This window comes from Podarcis raffonei, chromosome 14 (genome assembly GCF_027172205.1).
Source record: "Podarcis raffonei isolate rPodRaf1 chromosome 14, rPodRaf1.pri, whole genome shotgun sequence".
Classification (NCBI taxonomy): domain Eukaryota; kingdom Metazoa; phylum Chordata; class Lepidosauria; order Squamata; family Lacertidae; genus Podarcis; species Podarcis raffonei.
The window spans coordinates 44,669,477-44,690,807 of record NC_070615.1 but is presented as its reverse complement, the minus strand read 5'-3'; the positions used below and the strand labels follow the sequence as shown (position 1 = coordinate 44,690,807).

Below are 21,331 nucleotides of genomic sequence, written 5' to 3'. Positions count from 1 at the left end.
CTTAATAAACGAGGACTACTTGTCTCTTTATAAACCTACAAGTTCATAAAGTTTATAAAACCCACAAGCTTATAAACCTACAAACAGTATGGACAGGACCAGCCCTATCATTAAGCAGAGTGAGGCCCGTGCCTCAGAGTTGCTGGAGGATGGCAGTGAAGTGTTGGAGGGCAGAGCGGCGTATGCCGAACAGTCTGCCTGCCCCCTCTGAGTGAAGCCCACCACCATCATCTGCTCCAGAGGATGCTGCCCCATTGGACCAGCATCGAACAAGATTCAGCTCCAGTCCAGCTGGCTTCTGCACAGGGAACTGGGGACAATGCACCATGCCCTTCACCTCAGGCAGCAAAATGCCTTGGACCACGGACAGGGCCGGATTTAGCTTTGATGAGGCCCTAAGCGACTGAAGGTAATGGGGCCCTTTATATATCCAGCTGTCCTTTGTCAACAACAAATTTTTGCTGTTTTTTGGTAATTTATTGACCTAGTAGGTATCTAAAGCCATTTGCACATGTGGCCATGCAACCAGTCCATGCAGAACGTAGGCACCCTATATATAGAAATGAGCAAACCAGTGATATTTTAGGAGCAGGCTAGCAGGCGGGGACCATTACTTACATCACAGGAGCCTACACAACACAAATCACTGTTGCTGTATGTAGGTTTTATTTTTATTTTTTAATGTTATATTTTGGAAATGTACATCCAGGTTGTTTTTTCTTTAAATTTTTTTGGGGCCCCCAAGAGAGTGGGGTCCTGAGCTAGAGTTTGTTTAGCTTATATGTAAATCCGGCACTGACCACGGAACACAAGAAAATGAGCTGGCCTTGACTGAGGTCAGCTGCTCCAGTTACCTTGGGCTGAATAAAGGGGGCATACCTCAAAAATCTCAAACCCAGCAATGTCGAGGATTCCCAGGAAGGATGCTCCTTGTCTCTTGGTCTTGTCCAGGGCTTTGTTCACCCGGCTCAGAATCCAAAGGAAGAGGCGTTCATACGTTGCTTTGGCTAAGGCCTCTATTGCAAAATCAGCCTGTTGAAAAAGTTAAACAGAAGCTAGACCGAAATCAATGAAGGAACCACAGCCAGCTTTTACTGCATGGCAATCATTGGTGTCTAGGCTTGGGGAACTTCCCATAGTCTGGGTGTTGGAGCTTTTGAAGACCAGGACCAGAACTGAGGAAACAAGGGAAAGAAGGCCATCATTACCTGTTCCTTGGTCTGAGCTTTCTGAACAACATCTCGGCCAACCTTGATTCTTGGGGTGAGTATTGACCGGGTGAAATCTGTCACATTGATACCCATAAGGTGGCACACTTTTTGTGCAGCTGGAACAGAAGAAGAAGAAGAGTTTGGATTTGATATCCTACTTTATCACTACCCGAAGGAGTCTCAAAGTGGCTAACATTCTCCTTTCCCTTCCTCCCCCACAACAAACACTCTGTGAGGTGAGTGAGGCTGAGAGACTTCAGAGAAGTGTGACTAGCCCAAGGTCACCCAGCAGCTGCATGTGGAGGAGCGGGGAATTGAACCCGGTTCACCAGATTACGAGTCCACCACTCTTAACCACTACACCACACTGGCTCTCAGAAGAGATTTGAAATGTCATTTTATACTAGGGTTGCATGGAGAAATTCAATTTTGGTTGCATTTGAACAAGAAGCTACCTAAGTTGCACTTTTCCAACCGATGTGGGGATGAAAACGCAACTATCCTTCAAAATCTGACGTGCCCTGAATTTTGCAATGCAGTCCCTCCAACCAACGTGTACAAAAAAAATGCACATATTGATGAAAACAACATACCAAGATGCATTATATTCGGAAAACCTGTTTGTGAAAATGTGTAGGTCGGTCAAAGCTCCATACAAAAATGTGTTTGTTAGGGGAAGTTCTCACCCAAATACTGGTGAATTTTCAGGAGGGTTCTTTATAAACAACCCCCCCACACACACACCAAAACCGCTGCAGAAATGTGGAGAAAGGAATTTAAGACTGGGGTGGGGGGGAATGGGAAACGTGGAGAAACCAAAACTGACTGATTTGTGCACCCACTATGTCATACAGCATCTTTCCCCCATTTGAGTTGCAAGTAAGAGATGTCAGATGTACCATCAGAAAAGCAGAGTTTTGTTTTCCATGAGCAGCTGAATATTGATATACAAGTTTCTTCTGTTGTGTACAGGCCATGTGTGCATGGCTGCTTGTAAGCTATACATGGTCCATTTTTGCAGGGGGCAGGACTCACAACGAGGGCAGAAATCTGAATCCTGCACAGTCCTCTGTCTTACCTGTGTTGTCTGGCATTGAAGCTTGGTCTGTGTTCCTCTCCTTCTTGAAGACGATGTTACCAAGCTGGAGAACGGATGAGACGACTCTCAGCATCGCTGCGCGGATGTAAAGGAGACATCTTTAAGAATAATAATATACAGATTCGTACTCCGCTCAATCAACAAGGGGGCTCAGAAAAGAGTTTTAGCCCCACCACAGTCTGATGGAAAGGTCTGTTTTACATTTCGTACCCAGGATGAACCCCTAAGCTTCCAAGTCCCAAAGATGAGCGAGAGCCAATTGGGTGCATCTCTCTCATACTCAGAATTCCAGGTTACAACCCTATGGCCTGTTAAATGCTGGGCATTATGTTTTTATTATTATACTGCCTAAATTATGTTCATAATGTTGCACACCACCCTGGAATCTTTGGATAAAGGGTGATATATAACTGAAGAAATACTTAAGAATAATACTAATAATACTATGTTTACACGTAAAATTAGTTTATGTTCGGGTTCCTCTATTTCAGAAAGTAAAAACCAGGACACCCCAAAAGTTGTTGAACTTTCTTTAGACAACCCCCAAATTTGTTGAGCTTAAGGCCAGAGTTCGCCCTGCCCACAATTTGTTTCTGAGTTGTTTACTCTCGCATCTTTTATCTCAAGATCGGTTACACACACTTTAAAATCTGTCTGGAGGATACTGCAGACAGCAGTAAAATTTCTGGGCCAGTAGGTGTCACCAGACTGAAAAACTACAGACACTGTGTTCCCTTAGGCACCAAATGCAGTTAGAGAGCCTTAAAGAAAAGAGGGAGAGCATTTGGAAAACAACCATGGCAAACAATTCATCTGACTGATGTCTCCTCTTCATCCAGTCATAAAACATTTTCAACGCAGCTGCCGCTTCTCTTTATTTATAAAAATAAAAAAATAAATCCCAATCCGAACTCCCATGTCCCGATCTCCTTGCAGCTCTCTGCTTGGACGCCAGTTCTTGGAGGCCCCCTAAATCCTAGCTTTAAATGGTCATCTGTCTGGTACTTCCTGGCTGAAGTTCAAATCCCTTCTGCTGAGTTTGTGCAGAGTCCTGTCACAGGAATGCTTAAAAAGTTTATCTTTCCCTCGCTGCATCTCAAACATTCAGAGCCCAGGTTTCCAGCTACTGCTCTGTGCTGAAAAATTTATCAACGGTGTTGAATCTGCAGAAACACTGCCTTTGAAAAAACAACAATTCTAATTCATTCTTGATGGTGATCGTACATGATCCAGGCAGGGCTGGGAGAGGCCCAAACCCTGCAGATCTGCTGCCAGTCTGTGTAAAGGTAAAGGTAAAGGTAAAGGGACCCCTGACCATTAGGTCCAGTCGTGACCAACTCTGGGGTTGTGGCACTCATCTCTCTTTATTGGCCGAGGGAGCCGGCGTACAGCTTCAGGGTCATGTGGCCAGCATGACTAAGCCACTTCTGGCAAACCAGAGCAGCGCAAGGAAAAGCCGTTTACCTTCCCGCTGGAGCAGTACCTATTTATCTACTTGCACTTTGACGTGCTTTCAAACTGCTAGGTTGACAGGAGCAGGGACCGAGCAACGGGAGCTCACCCAGTCGCAGGGATTCGAACCGCCGACCTTCTGATCGGCAAGTCCTAGGCTCTGTGGTTTAACCCACAGCGCCACCCGCGTCCCTTACCAGTCTGTGTAGACAATACCAAGTTAGATGGGTCAACAGTCTGACATGTTCTGTGGCAGTGTCCTATGTTCAAAAAACTCATTCATTCGGCACAAGTTACTGATCAGAGCTGTGCAAATGATCAGCGGTAGATGAGAAATCAATGGCAATTGAATTTGTTTCTCATTTGCAATCTAATAATAATAATAATAATTTATTATTTAAACCCCACCCATCTGGCTGGGTTTCCTCAGCCACTCTGGGTGGCTTCCAACAAAATATTAAAATACAATAGTCTGTAATAGTAATAGTCTGTAATGTAATCTAATGCACAGATGCAGATCATAAGTTCCTGATGTGACTGAGTGGTAACGGAAACAGTTTCTGAGTTCTAGACATTTGAAGCTTGGCGCTGTGGTCTAAACCACCGAGCCTCTTGGGCTTGCTAATCGGAAGGTCAGAGGTTCAAATCCCCGCGATGGGGTGAGCTCCCATTGCTCTGTCCCAGCTCCTGCCAACCTAGCAGTTCGAAAGCACATCAAAGTGCAAGTAGATAAATAAGTACCACTGCAACACAAAGGTAAACAGTGTTTCCATGTGCTCTGGCACTCGTCACAGTCCTCCATGCGCCGGTAGCGATTTAGTCATGCTGGCCACATGACCCAGAAAACTGTCTGTGGACAAACAGCGGCTCCCTCGGCCCAAAAGTGAGATGAGTGCCGCAACCCCATAGTCACCTTTGACTGGACTTAACTGTCCAGGGGTCCTTTATCTTTTACTTTACCTTGACCAGGTCAGGCCATCAGTTCATCTAGCACAGGGATGAGGAATGGGGTAGTCATCTAGACCAGTGGCATAGCAGGGGGAGAAGGGGCGGTTGCCCAAGGCACAAAATTTCAATGCCTAGTGATGCCTCAATACAGCTGTGTGCTTATGTCTCTGGGCTCCATTGAAAATGGCTTCTCCATGCGAACCAGGAAATGACCTCTCCAGACAATGGAACAACTCTTATTTTCTTACCTCTGTGGCTGTGATCTCTTGGGTGATGCAGACGCCATTAGGCAGTTGAATGCACATGTGTACTCTGTCCGTTTCCCTCCCACACGGCCCTGGGTGCTGGTAACCCCTGCTATGACACTGCTCCAGATATTGTTGACCTTCAGCTACCATCAACCCCAGCCTGCATCGTGGATAGATGGGGATGATGGGAGTTGTGTCTGACAACATCTGGAAAGCCACGTACTTCCCATCCCTGATCTAACCCAGTATTTTCTGTGCCAGATATAGCCAACCTGGTGCCCTCCCAATGTTACTGGACCACAAATCCTATCCCTGCCCCCCGGCCTTTGGCCATGCTCGCAGGAACTGTAGTTCAACAATGTCTAAAAGGTACTACAGTGGTACCTCGGGTTAAGTACTTAATTCATTCCGGAGGTCCGTACTTAACCTGAAACTGTTCTTAACCTGAAGCACCACTTTAGCTAGCGGGGCCTCCCGCTGCTGCCGTGCCGCCGGAGCACGATTTCTGTTCTCATCCTGAAGCAAAGTTCTTAACCTGAAGCATATGTAACCCGAGGTACCACTGTATGTCTTTGGTCCTCTTCCCTTGGGTCGAAACCCATTGATATGAGCTAGGTTGTGACTATCACCAAGCAAATAGATGGTAAAATATAGAGAAGCCGGTTTCCAAATCTGGGTTAAAGCTGGGTCCCATATCTAAAAAGGACGAGGTCTAGGCTGACTAGTAGCACCTCTTCAGGAGAAATCTTTAAAATCACTACTTAAAACGTTTTCAGCTTTTGCAAGGAGCATATGTCTGCCAAGGCAATTCCCCCTCTCCTTTCAGCTTCTTGCAACAGGCCTTTCTGCAGAAGGCGCTGCCATTGCACACCTCATACATCATCAATGCCCTTTCCCCTTCCTTCTAAATAGCGGATAATCAGGAAGAAGAAACCCAGAGGCTCTGTGGAATCCAGTTGCAGATCCCACCCATTTTTGGGTTAGTGGTTCCTCCCCTCCCTAATCTAGGCCTCCATTAACAAAATAATCTCCCATATTGCACTCACCATCCAATTCCACGCTACCCACAAACCACCCAACATTTCACAGGTGAAAACAGGGGCGTGGTTATAATAGAGAAGGCAGTAAATTGCAAGCATAATTCTGGTGAACAAAAATCCCCCCCCCAACATTTACTAGAATAGTTGCTAAAATAAACACTCTCAGGCATTGAAGAAGTGCAGAGGAAGCTTGAGAAGGTAAAATTTAAAATACTACAAACCTAACATTGGAAATCACAATCCTTTCTCTTCAATTTTGCTTCAAGGTATCTGAAACTAATCCTACAGCAAAGCTAATTTAAGCCTGGAAGCTCAATGCATATAACTGGACCGCTCTCAATATCAGCTTTGCTGAAAGGCTCTTTTCAAATACCTTCATGCAAAAAACCTGGATCCAAATGCCACTATTCCTATGAAATACAAGACCAAAAAAAGAGAGTGATGCAGTTCACCAGACTAAATCAGGATAGTTTTAAACATCCATCACCACTCCCTTAAATATCCATCCTGCACTGGGTGACAGATTGTTGTTGTTTTCGGGATACAGAAAGAAAAGAAATGGATAAAGCACATGTGCTTTTTGCTTTCTTCCTTACCAACTTGCTCTTCCTCATTGAAGCCCATAATACCCATAGCTTCCAGGGTCTCCTGGAACATCTCATCGTCTTGCTGAGAGGGAATGGGCACGTAGCCATTAGACAGGAAAGTGTAGTTGTTGAAACCTTCGAGCAGCAGGTCATCTAGAGAGTGAACAGTAGCAGAATTGAGACGAGCCAGTGCTATAAAAGAAAACTGCAGGGTTTTATGCCTCTTATAACAAATTCTGCACGTTTTAATGTAATTTATGTCCTCCCCGTCATACTGCAAGCGGCTTTGTGTGGGTTATAACCTCAAAAGGCAGCCCATGAAGTACATGCAGAGATGAAGGGTTGTAGCCAACTCGGTCCTGCTCAGAGTAGAGCCATTGAAACGAATGAACTTAACATGGTCCCTTGGGCCCTATATATGCTCCTGTAACATTCACCCTCTAGCCCAACCTTTCCCAACCAGGTAGCCCCACCCCAAAGCCCACCCTGCCCCATTATGCCCTCGCCCTGCCCCCTTTCCCTGCCACTTCTGGGTTGCTGCAGTGTGCGGTTTCACATCAACTGGATGCGTGTTAATCAGTTGTTGCCTGCACCAAGTCAGAACCAATCTTCCACCCAGCTTAGTATTTTCTGCACTGACTGGCAGAGGCTTTCCAGGGGTCCAGGCAGGGAGTTTCCCCCAGTCTTGCTTACGGATGCCGCTGGGAACTTCTGCATGCAAAGGAGAAGTTCTACCACTGAGATACAGCCCCTCCCCGATGGTTTGAAACAGAAGCTGTCACTGCCAGTGCCTTACTCTTCATTTGTTCCGTGGCTCCAGCGAGCAGGTAGTAAAATATGTGGAAGGTCCTTTCATCTCGGGCTTGCCGGATGGCCCGGGACTTTTCCAGCAAATCTGTCGGCAAATGTTAAGCAAGCAAGCAAAAAAGCGAAACTTTGGGTGCTTTTAAATATTGGCTCTGGAGTTTTCACTACTTGCCATAGTATCTCTTGCATAGGTTCTAAATGGTTTCAATTGTGCAAAGCAATTGGATTGCTTTGTTGTTGTTGTTGTCGTCGTCATCAGATCTCCACCTTAAGTGCTAATTTAATACAGTGGTACCTTGGTTCTCAAACTTAATCCGTTCCGGAAGTCTGTTCCAAAACCAAAGCATTCCAAAACCAAGGCGCGCTTTCCCATAGAAAGTAATGCAAAATGGATTAATCCGTTCCAGACTTTTGAAAACAACCCCAAAAACAGCAGTTTAACCTGATTTTTACTATCTAACAAGACCATTGATCCATAAAATGAAAGCAATAAACAATGTACTGCAGTTACACAACCAATCAATCAGTAGCTGAACTGCACAGTCACAAAAACAAAACAAAAAGAGCCGCAAAAACAAAAATGCAAAATAAATAACAAAAACAGACAGACCTCAGCGTAACACTCAAAACGGAATTGTAACACTTAAAATGGAGCACATTCAGCTTCTGAAAAAAGTTTGCAACTGAAACACTTACTTCTGGGTTTGCAGTGTTTGGGTTCCAAGTTGTTTGAGTACCAAGGCGTTTGGGAGCCAAGGTACCACTGTAGTGGAAAGCTGGGATATGTAACCTAATAAAGTTGTTTTAATAAAGAGCCCCATGGCAGGCCAGCCGCATCTGGCCTCCTCTCCCCTCAGCTGTCAACTGGGGGCAGCCATTACATCAGACCATCTCAGTGGGAGAGATGGGAAGCAGAAGACGCACTCCATCACTTTCCCCCCAAAAGCCCATCTCCATCTGGCACCTGAATTGTGACAGCTGTGTCATTATAAGAACTGCTTTAAGAATTGCTGCCTGAGTTTGATTTCTCCACCTCCTCTTTCCTCCCTGACCCCTTTCCTTGTGCGCCATGTTTGTTTAGACCAGGGATTTCTCAAACTTGGGTCTCCAGCTGTTTGGGGACTACAACTCCCATCATCCCTAGGTAGCAGGACCAGTGGTGAAGGATGATGGGAAGTGTAGTCCAAAAACAGTTGGAGACCCAAGTTTGGGAAACCCTGGTCTAGACTGTGGGTGAGGACTGTATTAATGGGTTGTATGTGGGAGCTCCTTTTGACTCAAGAGCAAGGTATAAATGCTCTCTAATATATATATATATATATATATATATATATATATATTATAACAGCATCGAATTATGGTGCTGGAGGAGACTCTTGAGAGTCCCATGGACTACAAGAAGATCAAACTATCCATTCTGAAGGAAATCAGCCCTGAGTGCTCACTGGAAGGACAGATCCTAAAGCTGAGGCTCCAATACTTTGGGCACCTCATGAGAACAGAAGGCTCCCTGGAAAAGACCCTGATGTTGAGAAAGATGGAGGGCACAAGGAGAAGGGGATGACAGAGGACGAGATGGTTGGACAGTGTTCTTGAAGCTACCAACATGAGTTTGACCAAACTGCGGGAGGCAGTGGAACACAGGAGTGCCTGGCGTGCTCTGGTCCAGGGGGTCATGAAGAGTCGGACACGACTGAACGACTAAACAACAACATCGTCTGGGAGCGCCTTTTGACTCAAGAGCAAGGTATAAATGCTCTCTAATATATATATATTATAGCAGCATCTTTCAGAATCTAAGCCAGAGAGAGAGATTTCCCATTCGTGCCAACCTGAATTTATTTTAATTGAATGTCCCTGGGGCTGAGCACAGAACCATCTGTATGGGAAGAGGGAGCCATTCCCCTGTGACATTACCCCTCCTTTTCCGAACACATACCCTGCATGGATTTAGCAAGACCACTTAAAAGTCCTTTCTGGGGATGTCATTGGCAGGAGTGGAGAACCTCGATATATATGGCCCTTGGGACTTTCCCAAAGCCATATCCCTCATCAACTCTGCTCCACACTCTGCTCCTTAAGCACTTTGCCTTGCTGGGATGTGCCTCTTTCTTGCCAAGATAGTGGATGGAGAGGGTGAGAGTGAGCTTATCTGGTTTTTACATGGCTGGAGTCTCATCTACTGACCTCCTACATTTGTCTCTGGCCATGCCCAGCACCCATAAGTTTCCCCATGACAGATTGCAGCCCTCAGGTTCCCTGATCTATGGCAACATCTTGTAGCAATGAGTTCCCCAGGTGAGATGTTGGCCCCGCTTCTGGCTTTCTGCTTTGCTTCAGCTGTGATGAAGTTAATGAGTTTCTCCCTGATGTTCCTCCTTTTTTTCCGTCTCCCCCCTGCAGATATTTAAGCCTTCCTGTGTAAGGGAGATGCTCCTTTCCTGTGTCTACTCCAGCTCTACAGAAGTTTCGGCTTTGCCAATGACTTCACTCATTTGCTTTCGATATTTATGCAGAGGGTGACTACGGGGTTGAATCTGCTCATTTGTTTGTTTCTCTGTTTAAACAAAGCGCTTTTGCACAAACACCGCACCAAGGAAAAACGCTGCTGGCAGCCACTCCTGCACGAAAAGCAAATTTTTACTGGAAATGTTGACATTTCAGCTTGGTTACTGGGAGTGACCACCAAGAACACATAACACTGGTCTTGAAAGACCTACATTGGCTCCCAGTACATTCCCGAGCACAATTCAAAGTGTTGGTGCTGACCTTGAAAGCTCTAAACCAGGGGTTGGAACCTAAGGTCCATGGGCCACAAGCAGTCCATGGGGGTTGTTTAACCAGCCCATGGACCCCCGCTGCCCACTCAGCTCCCGTACGCCACACTAAACTGGCAGGGAGCAGAGCGGGGACCAACTTCTGGATCAGGCCCAATTGCCTTCTGGATCCAGTCCATGGACGGTCCAGGAATCGCCACGTGGATCGCCAGTGCGCGCACGTTCTTTCCCTCTCCCTCCCTTGGCAACGGTGGCAGCGCCTCCTCCCTCCCTCCCTCCTCCTGGCTTCTCCCTGCCCTGCCTAGAGGAGGAAGGGGCTGGGCTTTGTTGCTGCCAGCAGCAGTAGCGCTCGAGCGGCCACCATTTTAAGCAGCCCCTCTCTGGAGCCCTTTTGTGCACTGCTCATCGTCCTCCTACTGCTGCTGCCGCCAGTCCCTGCCACTCGCAAGACACAGGTAAGCAGCCACTGGGGCTCCTAGGGCTCTTGCATCATTTCCCCCCCAAAATACAGTCCCCCCAACAAGGTCTGAGGGACAGTGGACCAGCCCCCTGCTGAAAAAGTTTGCTAACCCCTGTCCTAGCCTATTCTCTCCTATGGCTTAGTGCCCCCACTCTGGGTGGCCAGAAGGAGCTATTGCTGCTCCTCTGGAGTCAGCTGACCTGAGGAACCACACTGGGTCCAACACCTGGGCCTAGAAATCTGCAGCTTCTGGAGTGCCTCTTCTTCCTGATCTGGGGACGAGGAAGAAATTAGGCGTTTTGATTCACCCTTTCATGAGAACCTAGCTAATTCTTGCCCTCCCCAAAGCGGCGCACAAACTCAAGCGGCAGCCATTCGAGATCTGCACAAAGAACGAAGGCACCAAGCTGCCAGGATCAGCCCCAAACAGAGTCACCCACATCAGCCTCCTGCCTCCTCTCCCCACCCGGCCTTGGAAACGTTTGCCTTTCTCAGGCACAACTCTGAGCTCTGAGTACAACTTTCTCGTACTCCTCCAAGTTCCATCCCACGTTCCAAAAAAAAGGATACAGGTTTCTATGTTTGCTCCCACGATGTAGCCGGTTACGTCAAAGTTGATGCGGATGAATTTGCCCTGTTGGTGATAAGAGTAGACGGCTTTTGATATCTGCTAGCACAACATGAGAATTATAGGCTTCCCCAGTCTAACTTAACCAGAATGGAATTGGGAGGGGGTTAGCTGGAAGGGACTCTGCACAGAGATATACAGCGGTACCTTTGGTTGCGAACAGGATCCGTTCCGGAGGCCCGTTCGCAACATGAAAAGGACGCAACCCGCAGCAGCGTGTCTGCGCACGTGTGGGTTGCGATTCGCCACTTCTGCGCATGTGTGTGGTGTTATTTTGCGCATCTGTGCATGCGCGAGCGGTGAAACCCGGAAGTAACCCTTTCCGGTACTTCCAGGTCGCCGCGATACACAACCTGAAAAAATGTGACATGAAGCAAACGTAACATGACGTATGACTGTAGTTGAAAAACCATTTTTGGACACATGGGTGGATCTGAATTTTTGAGGGCCACCCCCTCTGGTCATTCCGCTTCCCCTCTCCTAGATCAGCTCCCCCAGCTGCCCAGATAGAGAGAACATGTGTGCATGCAGAGTTCGGTTTTCCACGAGGGATCTGCGTAAAAGTTGGGTCCAGTGGAACTGAGCCTCGAAAAGACCATAGAGCTGAAAGAGGAAGTGGGGAAAATAATCCTTCTTCTGATTTCCTCCTTCAGCTCTATGTACTTTCCGAGCGAGAAATGGGTAACTCTCACCACCCCATGACCCAGAGGGCAGTGAAGGGGGCCCCTTGGTTTCGTGGGTACCAGAGGAAGACCTTAAGGGGGCCATTGCACTGAGGTGGGGGGCACACTGGTAACCCCTCACAGGGCTGATGAGAATTGTGATTGAAGTTGTTTTCTGGATTCAAGCAGAGATCTCCTGCTCCAATTGTGCCTAATTTCCAGAGGTGGTGTCAGATTTACAGAAGCCATCCCGATTTCTGATTTGAGACAGGAACGTCCAGCTTTTACTTAGGACATCCCTATTTTCATTGGATAAATGCCTAGGGTATGGGACAATGGATATGCTTTAAAGCACTGTGTCATTGAGATCCATACACCTTGTAGCTTAGTTTCCCGGAGGCAAATGAATGCACTGGGCCCAGTGCATTCTTGTTGGCACCCCATAGCTCATAGTCAAGTCCCACTTGGTCTATAAAATTCAAAGCAGTATTATATCACTTCCAACTTACAAATCGGGAAGAGTTGTCGTTCTTCACGGTTTTGGCATTCCCGAAAGCTTCGAGGATGGGGTTCGCCTGCAGCAGCTGTTTCTCCAGCTCACCCTAAAACGGATTCAAACGCCATTATCATCAGGAAGCGGACAAGTCTCTCTGCCGTAAACAGTCGCACACAAGATGCATACAGAGGCTTCGGCCAAGGCAGGTCCAGCCTTGATTCCCTCCCCTGCAGATAATCTCTTTTTAAAAAATAAATAAATATGCATGTATATTGTAATGCAAGCCGGGCAGGGTTTTCTTTTGCTATGGGCACCCCAGTCAGGATTCTACTACAACACACACAGCGTAAGGGGGTGGGAACCACAGCACTGGGTATTTTATACCAGTCTAGCCCTCCATACATTGCTGGACTCCAACTCCCACCATCCCTGGCTATTGGGGCTGATGGGAGTTGGAGTCCAAGAACATCTGGGGAGGCCATGGGTGTCCCATCACCCGTGCTTTGCACATTCCAGTCTACAAGCATTTTGGAGATTATCTCTGTAAGGGATGGGAATGAGAAGCCTGAAGCGGCCTGCCGTAAATGTTGAGCTCTCTGTTTCTTCCTGCTCCTTGTTTAGCCTGGCGCTGTCCACTGAGCCTCCTCTGGATGGACAAGGCAGCTGGTTGCTGCAGATGAAATCCTTTCTTCGGATGGCCACAACGGAGGGCAACACAACTCTTTTCACTGTGTGTCCAATGCTCCATCAAAGGCTGGCCGTGATATTTCTGGAACGGCCTGCTAAGAACTCCTCCCTCCCCCTCAAACCCCAGACCTAGAGTGTTGAAGCGTTTACTTAGCAAAGGGACAATGCTGTAAATTAGGCAAGGGGAAGAAATGGCCAAAAAATAAAAACCTGCAAGGTAATGCAGCACAAAGCAGATTACGCCGCATCTATTAATCATGTTAAATGCAGGGCTTTTGAAAAGGTTGAATATGACAATGTATTATTTTGGTTTTTTAAAAATATCCAGATTCCCCAACCCCTGTGCAAATGCATGCATGCAGTTACACACAGATGATGATGATGATGATGAACACACACACACAAGCCATGCAATGCATCCAGGCAAACGCTAATTAAGCAAATTCCGAAAGCAATGACAACAGGCCAGTTAACGGATTTAGGTCAAAGAAAGAGGAAGGCGGAATATCGGAGGCAAATATCTTTCCACAAGAGGCATACTTTGCTTTGGGCTTCTAAATCGTCTCCTCCACCAACTGTGGTGATTATGAATCAGCTCCAGGTGACTAGATAGCAAAACTCCCATGAACTGGAAGAGAACGGTTTCCTTTTTTCCTTTCAAGCTGTCAATATGGGCGAATAACTATGTTCCATTTCTTCGCCACTAAGCCAGTTGTTTGGGGAGGAGTGGACAGAGGGACAAGTAACATCTGTAGACTTAGCTGCCAAACTATGCTGTGCATAACAGCTGTTCAATTGGCACTTCACTTCTGGAGTTTTAGTCAAGTCATTCTCTGCCAAGAGCTGAAGGAATACTGGATCATTCCTGAAACCAGAACTGAACTTTCAAAATTACTGATGGACAAGGAGCCCCACATGTGAGGTTTCCATTTTCCTTGGGGGGGGTGTTTTGTGAAAGCATCAATCAAAAAGGAGAAAAGGCCTCTGAAACCTTGGAGATCAGAACTAGGGCTGTGTCCACACCATACATTTAAAGCACACACGACCCCCAAAAAAGTATTCAGGGAACTGTAGTTTGTTGAGGATGCAAAGAGCTACCATTGCCAGAACCCTTAACAGATTACCATTCTCAGGGTTCTTTTGCAGGGGAGGGAATGCACTTCAAATGTGCCCTAAATGTATGGTTTGTACACAAGCTAGAGGTCTCTGCATTGTCTCACTCAGCTACTCTTTCCCACATAACTGGTGCCTATTGCTGCTGCAAAACTGCCAAGTCTGTATTAAATAAATTCCCAAAGTTTAAAGCTTAATTCTTTTGCATGGCAATTGTTATAACCTGGCCACTTTGAAGGCATGCGGAAGGAGGCTTGTTGCAGGTGTAGCAGAGGGCAGGCAGCAAGCAATGTCAAAAAACGAACAGCGTGCAAGCAGACCGGGATGATGTCAATCAACTACCACACTGTGATCCTTGGGGAGAGTAAGGCACTCTTTCAAAAGCGGTCCAGTTTGAAGCACATCACTGCTTGGGGCTGTTTCCTCTCAAAATGACACTTCTTTTGCTCTTCCGAGATGTGTTGGAAAGAGGAAACGATTCCAGTGTGCAAAACCGAGCAGTGCTACTGGGAAAAGCAACTCTCGTGGCCTCAGTTCTCATGAAGATGGTGATCCCAAGCACACTTTTTCTGGGAGCAAGACCTGCTGAAACCCGGACCACTAACTCTGACGATGGTGCATTTGAGATCAGGGCATTGGGAGAACATACACGTGAACACTGGGTGCTATTGTTGCCCTGGGCAATGTGGGATCTTGTCACATTGAACCATTGGGTGATTTCTTCTAGAAGGTGGAGTGCAACAACACCATGCAGATCTACACTCCGTGCCTTTGTATATATATATACACACACACACACACACACCAAATAATCCAGGTTACTCACGTAAGCAAAAGATGGACCTTGCTGCAGTCAGATAACACGGCATAAAACAGTTGTCAGTATCATTCCCGTCACATCCCGAAATACTTTTTTTTTTAAAAAAGGTGTTTCCACCTGAATTCACAATCCACAGCGGCAGGTGTTTATATGTATGTATGCATGTACCATATTTTTTGCTCTATAAGACTCACTTTTTCCCTCCTAAAAAGTAAGGGGAAATGTGTGTGCGTCTTATGGAGCGAATTCAGGCTACGCAGCTATCCCAGAAGCCAGAACAGCAAGAGGGATTGCTGCTTTCACTGCGCAGCGATCCCTCTTGCTGTTCTGGCTTCTGAGATTCAGAATTTCCCCCCCTTGTTTTCCTCCTCCAAAAACTAGGTGCGTCTTGTGGTCTGGTGCGTCTTATAGAGCGAAAAATACGGTATATTATACATGCAAACAGACACACAACACACATCCTCAAGGAAAAGAAAGGCAGAAGGACCAACCTGTGGATCTGCACTGGTATGTTTAGATATGACCTAAATAAATGTTTTGCTCGGGGGCGGGGGGGGGGAGATAGGTGATAGATTAGTCTTAAATTGAGCTCTCTACTTTTTCACATCAACCTGCCATTTTTCTTTTAAGTCCTCATGAAAATTCATCAGATTCTGAGTGCGGATTTCTTCTAACAGGTGCATTTAAAAAAAAAATACACTTCTGCCAAATACAACATATGCTGGGATCTTACTTTCACCAATATTGGCATATATTGCATGTTTTACGTTTATGGAATGCATTGCTGCACACAGGAGTTGGCTAGAGGGCTGCACTGCAAAAATTTGGGGAAGTGCGGATTTCGGAGGGCGTCTGGTTCGCATCTTGTTTCGGAAAGGGAAGATTGGGCAGGTCCTTGTTAAAATACGCAAGCCGAATTGAATTTCTACCCTGTCCCTAACTCTCAACTCCCATCTCCCCTGACCATTGGCCATATTGGCTGGGGAGCTGATGGGAGATCCCACATGATCCTGAGAGCCACAGGTCCCCCCGCAGGCCTGATGGAAGGAAAGGATCCAGCTCTGTCTCACCCATAAGCTTTAAAGATGGGGAGGGACTTCCACATTTCCCCAGCATCAGCAACTCCCAAGAGGAGGAACCGCATATGGAAAGCTATGCGCTCTTCTCCTGCCTGCCTGTGCTTAAGGAGGGGATGTCAAACAAAGAGCCCTTTTTCCATAAACACACAGGGGTTGTGACATAACTGCGTCCTCTCAGTAATATGTCAGCAATTTGGCAACGAAAGGGATGCTGAAAACGGCCTGAGCTGCAAAGCGGCTGGCCTGGTCCAGGTACCATCTTTCACTAAAGACTATCCCAGTGCTCCGCTAGGAGACATTTGCGTTGTTTTTGTTTGTCGAGACAGAAGAGGCTGCTCCAGAAAATCCTTACCGTGATGCTGGTGTCCTTCTTGCCCTTGTGAGAGGAGGCCACGACAGCCAGATACTGAATGACTTTCTTGGTATTTTCCGTTTTGCCGGCACCAGATTCCCCTCTAAGAAGGAAAGGAGAGGAGAGAGGGAAGGTAGCATTGCATTTCTCTCCCACCACTCAGCAATCAGGGAAAGGGAAAAGGTAAAGGACCCCTGGACGGTTAAGTCCAGTCAAAGGCGACTATGGGATTGCGGCGCTCATCTCGCTTTCAGGCCAAGGGAGCTGGCGTTTGTCCACAGACAGCTTTCCTGGTCATGTGGCCAGCAAGGCTAAACCAATTATGGTGTAACGGAACACTGTGATGGAAGCCAGAGTGCACAGAAACACCATTTACCTTCCCGCCATGGCGGTACCTATTTATCTACTTGCACAGGTGTGCTTTTGAACTGCTAGGTTGGCTGCAGCAGGGACCGAGCAACGGGAGCTCACCCAGTCACAGGGATTCGAACTGCCATCTTCTGATCGGCAAGCCCAAGAGGCTCAGTGGTTTAGACCACAATGCCACAAGCTGAGTGCTATTTTGCTTCCACTAGGGGAGAGGGAAGGAGGGAGGGAAGGAGAGACAGATCCAGCCAAGACGAAGCCCATTCATTCTGGCCTCTGCTGGCCCCCAGAGAATGACCTCTGCCCACATTAAATGGGGGGCGCCCTTTGCGTGGTCGCGCAGCCCCCTGGACTCTATGCAGGACCATTAGCACAGGCTTGGCTTCGCCTTCCCCTGGAGGTCTCCACCTACCTCAGCCAGTTGCCCAATCCCGCCTGGGGAGGCGTTGCCAAGGTGATCAGGCCAGGTAGGGGGAGGGACCACCTGCCCACACAATAGGGGGAGGATCTTACCTGGGCATCCTCAGTTGGCTCCAGAGCTTCTCCCACCCTACCCACCCTCAGTTAAGACTTCTTTTGCAGGTTAACCTTTTCTCCACAGGGACGCGGGCGCTGCTACGTCAAGGTCGCTGTTGAAGGGCTGGAACCTGCATTGGCAGGTTTGCCTTTCCCGTTGCAAGACGTCACAACTTTGGTGGTATCAGGCCTTGGGCGGAATCCTTAGTCTATCTTCTGTAAATGGGGGTGGGCGTGTAGCGGTGACCCATGCCCCCCTCCTCTTTGTGGTGGCGATACCAGGGGGATAAACGCCCAGGGGGATAAACGCCCAATGCCTGAGCCAAGATCTACCCACATCTGAAACATAATAAAGTTGTGGCCAATTTTAATCCCATAGCACAGTGTTTCTCAACCTGTGGGTCCCCAGATGTTGTTGGACTACAACTCCCATCATTCCTAGCCAGCATGATCAGTGGTCAGAGATGATGGGAGTTGTAGTCCAACACCATCTGGGGACCCACAGGTTGAGAACCACTGCATAGCACGTTGTCTTGAGTCGTTATTCCATACGGGGGCCGCCCAGGGTTTTTGGGGACTCCGCCTGACCACGCAAATACTAGCTTAAACTTCCTACAACATACTCCAACAGCAATGGACCTACTGCCTTTCCGCTCTGCCTCTGAGAATTCATGCGACACCATGCACACCAAACTGTGAGATCTAGCAACAAACCGTTCTAGGTCCCTTGCAACATGTGTGGGGGAGCTCAGGCCCATGTGCAGAAACTGCCTTCTTGACTGCTGGACCCACTCTTGGTCTCGTCCGCTTACTCTGCCAGAACCTGTCTTCTCTTGCAGCGGAAGTCCCTAACTCATTGAGGGTTTGAGACCCATCAGCTACCCTCACCTGGTGCAGCCGGCCAGTTGAAGCCGTTTCCTGGGATTGTGGCTGCTGTCACCTGCTGACAGCTTCTAGGAGCCACAGGTGAGAGCTGAGGTGTTGCGTTCTACTCCACCTTTTGTCCAAGGAGCTCAAGCTGTGAGCACCCCTGGATCTATGATTAAAACCTAATGTATTACTTGTGTATTCCTTTGTTCTGTTTGTCTAGAAACAGTTCCTTCCTCCAATATCCTCTAAAATTGTTTCCCCTTCCCTCTCCCCAAGGCACTTTCACGTACATTTGTGAGGAAATGCCCTGTGTGATTTATAAATGTTAATTGTATTGGTTGTGCTGACTGAAGGTTTTATTTAACTAAACTGGAATATACTTTTATTCATTAGAAAAGGAAATGGGGTGAGGGCTGTTAAAGAAGAGAACACACTTTTGCTCTCCTTCAGCAGTTATCAAACGCACATGCTTAATTTTATTATATTTACTGTACTCAGTGGAGTCAACCATTACTTTAGGTTGTTCATATTTATGAGTTTGCAAGATGAGAAGGGCTGTTTAGGGCAGCCCTGTTTAGGGAAGCTTTTAATGTTTAACAGACTATTGTATTTTAATATTTTGTTGGAAGGCGCCCAGAGTGGCTGAGGAAACCCAGCCAGATGGGCGGGGTATAAATAATATATTATTATTATTATTAGTATTATTATTATTATTATTATTATTAATTAACACTTCTGCTGCTCTCCATTTTATCCTCTCAGCAACCCTGTGAGGTAGGTTAGACTGAGAAACAGCAGCTGCCCCAGAGTCGCCCAGTGGACTTTGTAGCTAAGCAGGGATTTGAACCCTGGTCTCCCAGGACCTAGTTTGGCACTCTAACCACTATTCCACACAGGCTTTCATACTCCTTGCCACTTATCCAATATTAAACTGAGAGGAGTCAGGGGTCCTAAAGGGCTGGAGAGCTTTTTGCCTTGGTTCCAAGTTCCTTCAGTCTTGAATGCACATCTTTTAAAATATTGGGGAAAGGATGTGGAAACAACACGAAGAGATAGATAGCTATCGCAGGAGTGCATAATCAAGCCTTGAAGCTTACTCATTTGTCTGGGACATCGTCCAGGGGTTTGGAAATATCCACAGCTGGGCGTTGGGCTTTAAATTTACAAATGTTATTTCACATTATCTCCAACCTGGCCCTCAGTCCCTGCCTGGCCCTTGATTCTCTCCCTAGGGCTACATACCCTTCACCAGCCCTGCTTTGCACCTTCCTTGAATGTTTTTGCCTGACTGGAATGTGCCCTTCAACTCTGAAAATGTCTCTCGCTTGCCTGGATGGAGGACTGAGGGGACAGGGTGTACAGAAAGTAGCCAACTGTACGAAGGCAACATTTACATCTGCTGCTCTCCTTCAGGGGTAGGCAACCTAGGGCCCACGGGCCACAAGCAGCCCGTGGGGGTCATTTAACCGGCCCACAAGCCACCCCCGAACCAAGCTACCTGCTTGGTGAGTCCCCGTGCGCTGTGCAAAAGTGGCGCAGCAAAGCGAGGGGACTCGCTTCCGTGGCGCCGGAAATCACATCTGCGCAGACACCGGAAATCGCAGGGATCTCCACTGGAGTGAACTGGCCCAGGCGAGGTAAACCTTGCCGACCCCTGAGTCTCCTTGCTCCTGCCTTGGACCCCCGCCCACCATTGCCATGTGGCCCCCCAAAAGCTTTGTGGCCCTCAGGCTGGAAAAAAGTTCTCTGTTCCTGTCATAACAGTAACTAAAAGCAGGGACAAGATGGTTGCATCCGGGATAACGGCCCCCAATTCATTTGCCTCCCCAACATTCCTGAAGTGAACACACAAACACATCAAGGAAGCAAATACTGCTAAGGGAACTGATGCATTTTCTTTTTTTAAAAAAAGGAAGGACATTTGCAGAGGAGTGAAGAGTGGATCTGCCTGAGGTTCCTTTGATCTTGGAGCTGTTCCACCAACTTTGCTCTGCTCAATTCCTTTTCCTAATTAGGAGGTGCCTCTTCTCAAATGCCGGCCCACAGATAAATGTCCATGCGACAGCCCCACATGCGCACCCAAGAGGAGGAAGGTAGGAGAGTGCTTTGTGTTGGCACCAAGCCTTAAGAAGGCTAGATGCTGTTTCTTCCTAGGGTGCTGTTCCGTGGGGGAAGCCACGACTGTTTAAAGTGCTACAAGACTACTTTAAGAGCAGTTTGTTAAGGGTGCCGGAAGTTGTCAGGAAACCCTTCATAGAGCTAAAATTCCCAGAGCTCCCAGGGAAGGAGGGCTGACTGTTACACCACTGTGGGAATTGTAGCTCTGTAGAAAACTACAGTCCCTAGTAGGAAAGCTGTGACTTCTAAATATATGGTGAGTATATTGTATATATTTAGAAGTCACAGCTTTCCTACTAGGGACTGTAGTTTGCTACAGAGGTACAATTCCCACAGTGGTTTAACCACAATGGTTTACTATATTGTGAGTATGTTGCTTAACTGGGACGCGGGTGGCGCTGTGGGTTAAACCACAGAGCCTAGGACTTGCCAATCAGAAGGTTGGCGGTTTGAATCCCCGTGACGGGGTGAGCTCCCATTGCTCGGTCCCTGCTCCTGCCAACCTAGCAGTTCGAAAGCACGTCAAAGTGCAAGTAGATAAATAGGTACCGCTCTGGTGGGAAGGTAAACGGCGTTTCCGTGCGCTGCTCTGGTTCGCCAGAAGCGGCTTAGTCATGCTGGCCACATGACCTGGAAGTTGTATGCCGGTTCCCTCCGCCAATAAAGTGAGATGAGCGCCGCAACCCCAGAGTCGGCCACGACTGGACCTAATGGTCAGGGGTCCCTTTACCTTTATGTTGCTTAACTGGTGCCTGGCTACAGCATACCCATTCCTCCCAAACAAACTACGGAAAACCCCCACAACACTAAACAGGTTCACACAGACCATGCTTAAAGCATGGAAAGGAGAAGTAGGTAAACTGTCCCCAACCCCATCCCCACTAATTCCCCTGGCACACCACCCACTATTCCACCACGCAGCACAAAACCTCCCAATAAAAACCTGGCAAGCCAAAGGCTTATACAGTGGACTCTCGGGTTGCAAACGTGATCTG

The 21,331-nt window shown here is 47.5% G+C and overlaps 1 protein-coding gene across 5 annotated transcripts in view; it reads right to left on the bottom strand.

Moving 5' to 3' along the window:
- MYH11 (myosin heavy chain 11) overlaps positions 1–21,331 on the bottom strand; it is a 95,200-nt gene that overhangs the window by 39,964 nt on the left and 33,905 nt on the right. For 4 of the 5 annotated variants that reach the window (XM_053363989.1, XM_053363988.1, XM_053363992.1 and 1 more), the window contains exons 5-13: positions 16,467–16,569; positions 15,042–15,062; positions 12,429–12,521; positions 11,200–11,263; positions 7,382–7,480; positions 6,595–6,738; positions 2,290–2,385; positions 1,209–1,327; positions 880–1,032 (exon numbers count right to left, since the gene is read on the bottom strand). In XM_053363989.1, coding sequence (XP_053219964.1) covers positions 880–1,032; positions 1,209–1,327; positions 2,290–2,385; positions 6,595–6,738; positions 7,382–7,480; positions 11,200–11,263; positions 12,429–12,521; positions 15,042–15,062; positions 16,467–16,569 — 892 coding nt within the window. The remainder of the gene's footprint in view (positions 1–879; positions 1,033–1,208; positions 1,328–2,289; positions 2,386–6,594; positions 6,739–7,381; positions 7,481–11,199; positions 11,264–12,428; positions 12,522–15,041; positions 15,063–16,466; positions 16,570–21,331) is intronic. The other variant, XM_053363991.1, reaches the window with a different exon arrangement.